Source organism: Anser anser (assembly GCF_964211835.1).
Source record: "Anser anser genome assembly, chromosome: 21".
Lineage (NCBI taxonomy): Eukaryota > Metazoa > Chordata > Aves > Anseriformes > Anatidae > Anser > Anser anser.
The window spans coordinates 12,103,674-12,116,361 of record NC_139742.1 but is presented as its reverse complement, the minus strand read 5'-3'; the positions used below and the strand labels follow the sequence as shown (position 1 = coordinate 12,116,361).

The 12,688-nt window shown below is 43.1% G+C and overlaps 1 protein-coding gene across 10 annotated transcripts in view; it reads left to right on the top strand.

Annotated features, from left to right (window-relative positions):
* MAPKAP1 (MAPK associated protein 1) overlaps positions 1–12,688 on the top strand; it is a 106,904-nt gene that overhangs the window by 416 nt on the left and 93,800 nt on the right. For 6 of the 10 annotated variants that reach the window (XM_083807255.1, XM_083807253.1, XM_083807254.1 and 3 more), the window contains exons 2-3: positions 8,674–8,840; positions 9,243–9,566. In XM_083807255.1, coding sequence (XP_083663381.1) covers positions 9,308–9,566 — 259 coding nt within the window. In that variant the 5' untranslated portion in view covers positions 8,674–8,840; positions 9,243–9,307. Of the gene's footprint in view, positions 1–54; positions 460–8,673; positions 8,841–9,242; positions 9,567–12,688 lie in introns of those variants that run through there. The other 4 variants (XM_083807251.1, XM_083807249.1, XM_083807250.1 and 1 more) reach the window with 4 other exon arrangements.

The window sequence follows — 12,688 nt, the reverse complement described above, 5'->3', positions numbered from 1 at the left end:
GGCAGCGGCGGAGCCCACCCGGGGCCTTCTGAGGGCATCGCTGCGCGCTCTGCGTGTCGGGGCTGGCGGGCAGAGGCCCGCTGCGCAGTTAAGCTCTGCTGGTGCATCAGGCTCAGAGCAGAGCTGCTCGCGGGCGCTTCTTTGGGTTAGGTTAAAACGTCGAGATCGCTGCCCAGGCGCGGACCTGTGCCGAAATAACCCCGGTGGTGCGTTAGGAGCAGTGGAGGGGCTCCGTCTAACTGTGTCACCCGGCTGCAAGGAATGACAAACCTGACAGCCGGCTCACTGTGCAGCTTTTCCTCTTGCTCAACAAAGGCTTCAGAAGTTTAAGCAGCTTGGCGGCATGACCCACGCCGTGCCGTCTGTAGCGCAGGTCTCCCAGCCTTTCAGAGTTCTGTGAGAAGTAGACCAGCACGTACAGCTGCAAAAGGCCGCTTACGCTCACGAGCAGGACAAGAAGTAAGTAGGGTGCAGGCCGTGCGCCCCGGGGCAGGCCCAGCTGCTCCCCACGGGCAGCTCTGTGCTGCCTTTGCCCGGGGGACCGAGTGTCACCCGCTGGGAAGGTGGTGGCAGGGCTGAGGCTGCCTTCAGGCCCTGCCTGCCTGCCCCAGGAAGGGGCAGGCCAACACTGCTGCGGTGTAGGGCTGCAGAAGCAGACGGTAACGGTGCTGGTCCTCGTAGCACAGAGTGCTACCGCAGTGCCATCAGCACTACAAGCGGTTATCGTTTGGTGCTGCGGTAATTTGTGGTTGTGACGCTGCATTATGTTTGAGATACGCCTTGCGGTGAGTTTGTTGTCTTGCTAGCAGCAGTTCTCCATTTGCCAGAAGTGGCCAGATGAAGACTTTCTGTTCTGCACTTGTGACAGAGATCCCAGTATGCGTTCTAACGTTCACTGTGTGTGCTGAGAAGCTTTATCCAGCTGTGAGACCTAGCGGTTCGTTGTCTGCAAGTCTCTTGTACAAGACAACACAAACGTAATCCCTGCCTCGTTTCCTTTTTGCTTGAGATGTGCTCTCTAAATCGCGTACTCTGAAAGCAGAGCAAAGGTTCTTAAACATGTTACGCTTTGTCTGGTGGTGAAGAAGAAAGACCAAAAATTTGTCAAGACAAAAATTAAAAGCCAGAGAAAAGGGAGATACTCATCGATGGCTGAACCAGTGTGTACCTGTCCAGTTACATTTGACATGGAGTACCAAAGAGGCTTGATGTCGTGGAAGTTTTTTAAGCAGATGTTTTGCTCATGAGCATGTGTGCAAGTCAGAAGCAGCTTGCAGTCTGTTACACTCTGAAAAAATAAGATTATGATCATGCATGTTCAAAACTGCGTTTTTATGCCATAAAAATGTTTGTGCAGCGAGAAGTAGAGTGGCAACAAAGTGAAAAAATGCTGTTTTTCATTCAACTTCTTTTGATTTATACTTCCATTAAACAAATAAACACTATAGAATATGTGAAAGAAGAAAATAAACACTGACTTGTCATTCGAGTTTTACCTCAGATGAGAACAACTGTAGACGGGAATTAGAGTGGTATTGCTAAACTAAACTGGGGGTGTAGAGGAAAGGTGCCAGGAATTACTGTTTTTAATCTTAAATATACATGTAGGGAAGTGGAGTTCTTAAAAGTTGTTGGAATTAAGTTCTAGTAGACTACTTCTCTCTCTTTCACTCCCTGTTTACCATCAAGTGTGTGCATTGCAGGAAGTTGTGTTGGTGGCTAGCTTTACCGGCTACATTTCGAGTCTACCTTTCTGGGTGTACTCTTAGGGTTGATGTATACAAAATGAACACTTCGTATAAAATACTTTTAAGGTAATGTCTTGGTAATCTAGGGTCACGTTTTCTGGGGCTGAAATGTGATTGTTTTGTTGAAAATCTATGTCTGGAGAACCGTTACAGAAAGAAAGAGTTATGTTATGTTTGAAAAGCATTAAAATATTCCAGTTCAGACTAAACTACAAAAATAAGTTATCCAGTGAAGATGAATATACAGTTGGTAGCATCTGAGATAGATATATATATATATACATGTTATTTTTTTTTGCTAGTCCTGTTTTAAGATGGGAACTCTGAGTGTAGCTCTGAATTGTCGTTCTGTGAATGACGCAGAATCCCGTAATCCTGTGTCGGATACTCGGAGGGGACATGCTACCTCCAGTGAAAAATCTGGCGGTGCGGTTGCGTAGCAGCAGCGCAGTTCTGACAGCAGACTGGTGAATTGGCTCAGAGCAGTGCAGGTGGGTGTCGTGCGGTCGGGAAGCTGACGGGCTCCAGCCGCACGTCAGCATCGGGGAGCGGCAGGCGTGTTTGTGGCTCCGAGGCTCTTCTGAAGGTCCTGTGGGGTGACCGTAGGTGCAGCAGGTCTCGGTCTTTGCGCTGAGTCGACCCAGAGCACGATTGGTAAGGCTGCAGACCTCCCTGTGCTTGGAACACCTTTGAGACAAGTTTGGCTTCAGCACCTGCAGGCAGGCTTTATACAAAGCAGCTCTGCGAGCGGGACACGGGCGGCTCACGAACAGCGCCGTCCCTCTGTGCTCACACGCTGCTTGTGGTGGAGGCACAGGTAGCGAGCCTTGCTCAGGAACATCCAGGCAGAGCTGCGTCCCTTCACAACAGCCTGAAGGGCTTGGCGGCGGCCTTAGAAAGCCTCTTTCTGTCTCCCAGTATTATACAGGCCAAAAAAGGGGAAAATGTTGAAGCTTTCTATTTTGGTCATTTTTTGTTGAAGGCTGATGTTTGTACAGGATGCGTGTTAAATAGTATCAGTGAAAGCGTTTGAAAGATCATTGGTTTTTTAGGCTCCTGAATGCTATGATGCGAAGAGCCGGAATGGAAACTGCAGTGTAGTATTTGAGCAGCTTGAGCCTGTGCTTCCAGCCTTCTGTTTGCAAGTAGATGTTATATACATGCATCCTAGGAATATTAAAGCTTAACAAATCGGCTTTTAGTGTTTTAGGCAAGTGAGTGATAAGCTGTGGTTTCATGTAGAAGTGCTGTGCTGTTGCTGAAAGCATTCCTTCCAGCTCTCTGCGCAAGCAGACGTGCAGTCAGCCTCCCTGACCCACAGGCAGCGGCTGCTGCTCCCCATTTCTGGACAGGGTGTTCATCAGGAATAGAAATAAAAAGGAAATTGCAATCTGTTGTTTCGAAGGTATCCTGGTTTGGTTTGTTATTTTAAAATCAACAGTCCTAAAAATGAATTCAAATAATTGTATTTTTTCTGGATAATAAATTCTCCCAAACACAGGCTGGGGAAACAGGCCCTAGTGATTCCAGCGTGGGGGGTCATTACAGTCTGACGGTGCAGATGTAATGTGTGACAGGGAATGCTTGCTAGCCAGTATGGAAAAATAAGCATAATCATAGCCATTAAAAATTAAGCAAAGTGTTTGCACATATTTAGATTAGGAAAAAAAAAAAAACAGGCAAGATGCCGCTTCTCTAAACTGTTTCTATCCAAACCATTCAGTACAATATCAGAATGAAAAATGACAACACTTTGTCATCTGTTCAAATTGATATTGCACTCTTTGCAGTGACAGCTGAAAAGGCCCACAGGTGCCATATAAAGAGGTGACCATGTTGTCATATTTCATTTAGGCATCCCTCTGCAAAGCCATAATTACCTAATTAGGTTGTTAATTAGGAGATTAGCATTTCACTATATTGATAGAATGCTCTTTGCAGGCATGAGTCTAGATACGGATTTGTCTGCCCTAATTTATAATCTCTGCCTCTTTTTATACTTATTTATTTGCGTAAAATCTTGATGCAAGATAGCATAGGTTAGCTGAGAATCAACTTGTTTGCAATTAAATGAAGATTTGACAAGATCAGGAAACAACTGGAGAAGGGTATACTGTTTCCATGTAGACTCCGATATTCTCTCCGTCCTTCCCTAAAGCTCAGTAACTGAAATATTGAATTTGGTGTACCGTGCGTCCTGCCTAGCGTGACAGCAAGAATACAGCCAAGTTCCAAGTGGTTCGCGCATACAGAAATACGTATCCGATGCCAGATCGATTTACAGGATTGTAAACTAACAAAGAATTTGCTGAAAGTTGTGTGTAATGCATTGTTTCTCATCATAACTCTCAAATTCCGGCTTCACTTGTGAAAGAGCACCTCTTTAAATGACTTTAAATGATTATTTCCTTTTTACTGATAGGTCTAAGCATAAATGACAGCTTCTCTAAATAATTATTCATTCTTAAATGCACTTGAGCTTTTGTTGAAACGTAAACTTGAATTTTCATATATTGCTTTTCACTTCCCTTTATCCTGCATGCACAGGAGTCTGTCTGGCATTCAAGGGTTCTGATTATTTGTACTGCTGCAAATGTAGATAACCAGAACCATTTCTTCAGCAATTGCAGACAGAAGTTAACTGTGAAATTATTTCATATAACCTGAATCATAAATTTTGAAGTATATTTCACACCGTCCTATTCCAGCTTGTAGGACGTGGGGGAAGAAATCAATTTTTATTCTAATTTGTGCATTTTTTCATTAGTTTTTAAGATCACTTTAAAGACCTGCAGTCAGAGAGGCGTTTAAGTTCAGTGAACGTGGAAGCCCTTGGGCGCTGACATGTAATGTTATATAATTCTTCCAGCCTGCTGTGTTTTGAGTTCACTAGTGATGGTTTTAGATCCACGTTGCACCCTCCAGAAGTTGCATCTTTGTCTGGAATGTTTGTTTCAATTGAATAGCATGTAATTGTTTATTACTTCCTCAAGGAGGACCATCAATTTAAACACATTTTCCTCTTGAAAAAAAAAAATGAAAAAAGAAAAAAAGAAAACGAGCTACAGGTTTGTAGAATAAGAAATTTCAGTTTTTTTTTTTTTTTAATTTAGAGGGGAAATAACCTTGCAGGAATTGGCTGGAGAATCTTGTGGAGAATTTACAGCTGCTTTTAGCCATTTGAACCAAAAGAGTCTTAAAATTATAACATTAAAATTGGTAGAATTTCAAGGTTGTAGCTCGTTCTGAAGCAGGACATTTTTTAATTGCTTACAGCTTTCTCCAATTTTTATCAGTTATTCTAGCTTATGTGGAGGTCTAGGAGCAAATTTCATGGGTCATCCGTGATAGATTTTGAATTACGAAGGGCGTAAATGTCTAAGTTGTCTGCGAGGAAAGTATTTCTTGTACTTCGGTCAGTTGGAGCGTGTCACGGAAGGGTGACGCTGGCTTGCAACTTTGGGAGCGACAGTGGGGAAGTGGCAGGCGTGTGGGTGGTCCCCGGGAGGTCCCGGGCTGAGCTGCACGTGCGCGTGTGGTTCCCAGCGCTCGGTTAGGGGTCGGTTCCTGCCTGTGAGCTGTGAGGTCCCCGGCGCTGGGTGTGCTCACCTGGGTGTGCCGGCATGCCCTCCGTTCGGGACCTGCGTGTCGCCCACGGGGAGCGAGGTAGGTCTGTAGAAGGTTGTGCTTCACTTGCACGCCGTACCGTGAAAATGTTGATCTGCGTAACAGCCGTGCTCCTCTCTGTGAGAGACCACGGGTGCCGCAAATATAGCAGGGGGTTACTGGAAGGGGAATGCTTGCGGTGAGATGAGTAGGCTGCGATCTAGCTGCCTGATTGTCTACAAAGGCCCCGTGAAACCCCGGCGAGTCGTTCAGCCTCGTGATGGTGCAGTTTTACATCGTGGAGGACATTACCTGACTGCGCAAGACTAACAGGGGGCTGTGCTCCTGGTGGGCTCTGAGGCACTCCAGTAATACCGCGAGGAGACCAAAGAGGGGGTGAGCGAGAGCGTTCGTATCCGGCGCGTTGATTAGATAACGTGTAGAGACTGAGACAGATGAATAATAAAGATCGAGAACAAAGTGAGGGGCCGGTTTGGGTCTCTCCACCCGTGTGATGAATCACGGAAGGTGTTTGCTGATAAGTCGTATATCATCAGAGCACTAAACTGTATATCATGTCATACATAAATACCGTTAAGGCTGCGTAGGTTTCACGTTGCTCCTTTCCCTTTTAGTCTTTGCACAGAGTGCGCTGCCTGCAAAGTATTTCATTTGATAGTGGTAGAATATTTATATACTGCAAGTATTAAAAGAACATTTACTTTTTGTTTATGGTTGAGGAATGTGTAAGTTGGTGGTGCTCAGAAAGCCCCTGACTTGTGTAAGTCAGCTCCTGCCTGCAGGCGTGGTAGCGGTGTGTGGGTATACGGAACGCAGAAGAGTGACTGCACGCTGGCAGATCTGAGCAGGTCCAAAAATTGATCTCATATCTGTAATTTTGCTGGAATTGATGACGTAGAGGCACAAAGGTATTCATATAAAGGTTTGCAAAACTGAACTTCGGTTCTTTGAATTCTTTAACTGTCATCATTCCTCTGACCGGATCTGTGCTGTCTAATTTTGCTTTTATCAAAAGGAGGAACCACTTAGAATTGTGTAGATAGCAAATACTAAGGTATGGCGTAAAAATCTAAATTGAATTTTGAGGTCAGTTTTCTTTTTTTGGAGGGGTGTTAAATATTCATCGAATTTTCAGTTGATGTCACTTTATTGAGATGTATTCTTTTGAAATTTCCTTAAGAGGAGGGAGAAAAATGTGGTTGTATTAAACTTCAGACTTTGAAACAGAATTTCTGACTGTTCTTCACTGTTCATGTTTATGGGAAAAGTGATTGCGTGTGTAAAATTGTAAAGAAGCTTGGGTAATTGAGCACACGGACTGTTAATGGCATGAAGTCGGGGTACAGAGTATAAAGGTAAAAATCTCGCATCTGCTGTTACATGTTGTTAACTCCCTTAGCAGACATTAAATCATTTCAAGTACAATAATAGTGTGGGAGGTAAATTAACTAACCATTAACAATCTTATAAATACACAATTAACATGCCAACATTTATATGACACATTGATGGGGCAGCAGTAATTTTTGATTGGGAGTTTGCAGACCTTTTAGAAGCCGAAGGCAGTTGCTTATTTAAACAAGTTCTTACTGCTTGCAGGTAAGCATGGCCTTTTCCTAATAAGCGGCGTGTAAGTGATTATATTCAGACAGCATTCGGAACGTCCGCGCTTGGTCGTGTTGGTCCCCTTGCAGCCACGTGGCGCTGGTCGCACCCCCGCGGCTCGCGGGCCCCCGGCACGCGCGCTGCGGTGAGGATGTTTGCCTCGTGGCCCCTTGCTTTGAGGGCAAGGAGGGGTCCTTAGGGAGGGCAGGCCTACTTTCCCTGATAGAAATAGTCAGAAAATAAAAAATAGGACGTGGGCTCGGCGCGGCCCCTGGAGAGCTGCGGCAGGCGCCGAGCGCGGCCCCCTCAGCGCCGTGCCCGGGTGGGCCCGGCCATCCCCGCGGGTGCCGGCGCGGCGCGGCGCGCGGAGCTGGTGGCACCTTACTGAGACGGATGGTGGGGGCGGCCTGTTAATAACGAGCTGCGTGTCAGCTTTATTTCTCCACCATCCCGTTATTGAGTTCCTGCTTGCTGCTGGGTCTGTTGCTTAATAAAATACTTCTGAGTTCTTCCATTTTTTTGTTTTTAAATGGAAGAGAGAGAGTCTCTCAGAAAAGAAATGGCAGTATTTGTGGCCGAGGGAGGAAGCAGACCTAAAATGGTGGAGGATCCAATTCTCTACTTACTGGATGTTCTGACTACGGGGTGCTGCTGTTCGGTGGTGGGGAGGACGCTAGCAGAGGTGGTGAATTTGCAGCTTGTAATCTTGCAATATATCTTCAAAATTTAGCTTTAGCTCTGATTAAATGTATACGCAAATAAAGTATTACTTTTATTTTCAACTAAATGCAGAAGCTGCGTAGTGAGGCTCCTTATATGAATATATACCTTTTGCCTTGGAAGCCTATGGGAAAGTGATGAATGCGTTTGCTGGTCCTGGAACACGCCTGGCTCATGCTTTCTTTCACTTTGTTCTGTTAAAATCCGCGAAGAAAAGGCCAGCTGCCTTTACCAGATTTGCATGGGATACTACTTCATGGGATTTAAATTTTATTTTCCTTTTGCTGACAGATGTTTTGCAAACAGTAACGATAGGGTTTTTCTGTTTGTTTTTATGTCTAAAATACTAAATTACCACATTTAGTTCTATAGCTGGCATAAACTTTTGCTCAGAGATACGCAAATGATTAGAAACGCGGTGGTGATTCTGAGCTTCTGGAGTTCACTTCTGGGCTCGCTTCTCCCCAGGAGCTGAGGTCCAAACCCCAGCAGCCCCCCCCCTGCTTCAGGCCCTGAGCCCCGCTGCTGGCGGGGGACCCCAGCTCTCCTGCCGCCTGTGCCCCGCGGTGCTGCTGCTCGTGCAGCTCTTCACAAATGAGCCTGGCAGCGAGGACCTTCTTCGCCTTTCGGCTTAGCTGCCAGCAGGCCCTGCTCTGACCTGGCCCGCCTCACGGCTGCACAAGTGCTCGTGCCGGCCGTGGAGGTGGTGGAAACGGGAGGGCCGGGCAGCTGCTCCATCCCAGGCAGCCCAGACTTGAATTAGATTAAATAACTGTAAATCCTCAGCTACAGTAAAATGGGGCAACTGTTTGAGTGGGGGGGTTGTTTGTTTGTTTTACCTGCTACTTTGTTTTGTAAGGCCTCTCGAGTACTCTGAAGGAAATACTTTAGATAAGCGGTAACTGCTGTTGTTGAAGTGTTCAGGAATTCAGGCATGTTGGTATGTGACCACAGAGCTCTTTCTGTATTACAGCAGTTGTCCTATATGAAGCACCGCGCAGCAGCAGATGTTCAATATTCAGCCCTGAGATACGAATCTCTTCACGTTTAAAGTCTTTCCTGGAAATCTGAATTCTGAAGGGGCTAGAATCGGGTAATCAAAGAGTTGCAGAGGCAGAAGGAAAACAAACGTTACGACAGGTGAAAGGAAATTCAAAATCCTATCTGTTTTTGTAAATTTATTATTTTTAATGGGCAACTGTTTATTTTGTGTACATTCTTTCCATCCTTCTATGTGTAGTACTTAGAATATTTCGCCTTATAGCAACCATCCCTTGGAAAGCAAGGGGAGCTGTCTGGAGCTCTTTGTTTGGTTCTCTTGGGATTCAGGTTGCCAGCTGTCCTCCAAAGCCACCGTTCTTTAAATGGATCTCAGCAAGCAGTGTAACTTAAACTGGAGCAGAATTAAAATAGTTCACTGTACAAAATTGGATAAGATTTTATGCATCCAGAATATGAACCATCTTGATTCAGTATTTGGTTGTGATTTTTTGTTTTGTTTATTTGTTTGGGTTTCCCTAAGTGCTGTGTTTGTTGTTCTAGGTACGGTGTCCATGGAACAAGATGGAGAGAAGGTAGTACAGTGAAGTGGTGGTCCTGTGTACAGAATGGCTTTCCTGGACAACCCAACAATTATACTTGCTCATATTCGGCAGTCACACGTGACCAGTGATGACACAGGGATGTGTGAAATGGTCCTGATAGATCATGATGTCGACCTGGAGAAGTTTAATCCCTCGTCAACCTACGGGGACAGTGGCTCAGAAACACAGGGAAGCAACGGTGAGACTCAGGGCTATGTATATTCCCAATCAGTCGATATTACCTCAAGCTGGGACTTCGGAATTAGAAGACGATCAAACACAGGTAAGTGATATTTGCTGCAAAAACAATGTTAGCCTTTTAAATTCAGTTTCTGTTGGTATGACATGCATGGGCAAATCAGAGCATGACTAGCTAGAAACCTGCTCAAGTTTTCCTTTTGTAAGGTAGAGACCCTTTTTGTAAAAGGACATGTTATGATTCAGATACTTTAGTATGCTGTCAACCGAATTTTAATTGCTATTTTACTTAATCATGTACAGAGGAACATTGAGGTAGTCAGCTTTATATATAAAAAAAAAAAATTAACTTGTAAAGACATCAAGTCTAAATCCAAAGTACATGAACAGTCTTTGATATTTCTATTGTTAATGTCTGGAGGGGTGTTAACTTTTGAACAGGATCGTTCTTTTCTGAGAAAAATCTACCTAGTGATGCATCAAATCTATTTGTTATAAAAGAGAGGAATGAAGTTTGTGAGGCAGTGAAGTGAATGATTTGTCTGTATCTAGTCTTTTGAAGTCTTATATTTGAGAAAATCTTTGAGCTAGGATTTAAGTTACCAGTTAGTAAGTTTAAGGAGGATGTGCACCTTTTCAAAATATGGTCAGTTTGTCTTGATGGGAAGAAAACGGTCCCATTTGTTGTTAGGAATATTTAGATTTCTACTTATACCCAAATAATGCTAAGTGCGAAAATTCTGCATTATTGAATATGTATGAAATGGTTGGTATTGGGTAGTTAATACTGATCTCTTTATTTCTGTTACAGTACATCCTATTTTTCCAAATTATCTCTGAAGGTATTATAACACCACCTAGAGCTCAGAAAAAACATCTGTGCTCTGCCTAACAAGTGAAATGTATGGTCTGAGATATCTAGTAATACCTTTTACAAATACGTATTTGTCAAAAGTTGCAGAAAAGACAGAGCACTGATCTTTTGTTCTCACGAGTTACGTTTGGAAATAAGCTGCAGATGTAGCTGCATCTGACTCAAAGGCATGTCGGAAAGGTTAATGTGCCAGATTGTCCAGCATTGTCCATGAAGATTTGTTTAGCTCAGTTGATGTTACAGTTTATAAGGAAGGAGAGGCAAAGATTAAAGATTTTCAGAATTGCTCCAAAGATTGTTATTTTTTATTTCACCAAGTAGACTGATGAAATAATCTCCATTTAAATTATGTTTTGAAACTGTTTCAGTTTTCAGTTAGTGTCATATTCTAAAATAAAGGTAAAAAAAGCTCAGTCCAATGGGGAGCCATTTTTTTTGCCTTCTTTCATGTGGAATGTCTTTTACGTTCTGTCATGTGTGCTGGTACAACCAGGAACATAATTCAATTATCAAGGCAATCAGCTGATGATTTAAAATGGGGAAAAAAGCCTACAAAAATGCAGGCTGGTCACTACTGAACCCTTTTCAAAAATAAAGGAAGAAGAATAAAGTAAATAGAAAGCTAACTGTTTTTAATGTAAATGCTTTTTGCAGTAAACAAGTACTTAGTTCTTGATGGAAGAAAGCGTGTATATTAAGATACATATATAGTCATATGTGAAGGACATATTACATGCTTCTTGCCATAAGCAAGTTGTTTACTGTCTGAAATTAGGAACTAATGTGATGTGTGCTGTCACTATTTGAAAATGTTTTTAAGTTATGCTACATAACATTCATTTCTAGGTTTGGTGAAGTTTGTTTCAAAAAAGAAAGATCTTATCTAAAAGTGTGTTTTTTGTCTGATACAAATAAAAGACATTGAGTAACTTTTGAGTTTTCGCTAATAAACTATTTTTCAGCTCCATTTAAAAGCATCTTTTATTTATGAAGAATAATAGCAAAGTGCCCTTTAATAATCCTACTACTATTGAAAAATGGCTGCTCTTGTGTTAGGATTAACTGAGTTTTAGTGGTGTGGAAAAAAAACACAACCAGTTGGAATAATTCAGAACAAAAATTGATCTGCTGTTAAGTGTGTTAAAGGGAAATCATTTAAATTAACCTTACCTCTTATTCTGTAACCAAAATAGTATCAAACATAAATGTTATGCTCATTCTGTAAGTGTGTGGTTTTTAGAATATTTACTGTGTCTCATACATAAAGGGGTCTATCTGTCTCAAGCGTGAAAACTCGCTACCTGTGAAATCTCCAATTTTTGCTCCTAAAATCTGTAAACATAAGGACGTTTCTTTATTTTATGGAATCTGTAACTACCCGAGTAGATTTAGGAAGAGCAGGGATGTTTGTTCTCTGAAAAGCAGTTAAAAAAGTTTTTACATGTGGAAACAAAAGATAGTGGAATTTTGTATATCAACAGGTAGTAGTGGTAGATGTTTTTTTAACATGTTAACTCTTATTCTCCTGGTTTTTATACCGTCCTAAATATAATTGTTTACTTATTTTGTCTTTTACTGTTGTTTTTGGATGGAGTATAACTTCTTTTGCAAAGCTATTGTAAAGTACATTGCCTTTTATTATTAAGCACCTTACGAGCTTGTATCTGTTTGATAAATTATAGAAATAACGTGTTACTGCAGAAGAGTCAGCACATCTGAGAGGCTATAGAAGTATTGGTTATTAAGTAGATCTTGTGCAGATATGCCGATTTGGAAATTAATTTTATATGCACCCCAGTATCAGAGTTATCCCCTAAGACTTGAGCGGGACGCACAGTAGGCGAGACACGTGGTATTGCACATGGTGTTCTGGGAGAGGGCAGGCATTGTCTGCCATTGCATTTTTCCTCCTTTTCTGCGGGAGTTGGATGGGCCATAGGGGTCTTTTGGCTCTTGCTCCACCCCCTCACTGCCTTGACGCTGCCGTACCCAGAAAAAAAAAAGGTAAAGCTGAGGTGGGTCTGTGCAAGGTGTTACGAGTAGGGGAAAGAAGCGTTTTTCCCCTTCCATGTGACTGGAAACAAAGGCTTATCTAGCTGAGACAACGCGTGGTCAGGGGCACATTTCACGTAGAAAGCTTTCAGGCTAACGTGCTTGTGAGAACGGACCTTAAGTAGTTCAGACTTGTAACGTGGGTACTGATCATTCCATCGCGTTTGGAGTTGCTCTAAAACAATCCCCCAGTGAGTGATAACTTACCAGTGACTGCAGATGGAAGAACTGGACTGGGTTCGTGAAGACTGGCCGCGCTTTGCCCCGTTTGTTGTGGCGAG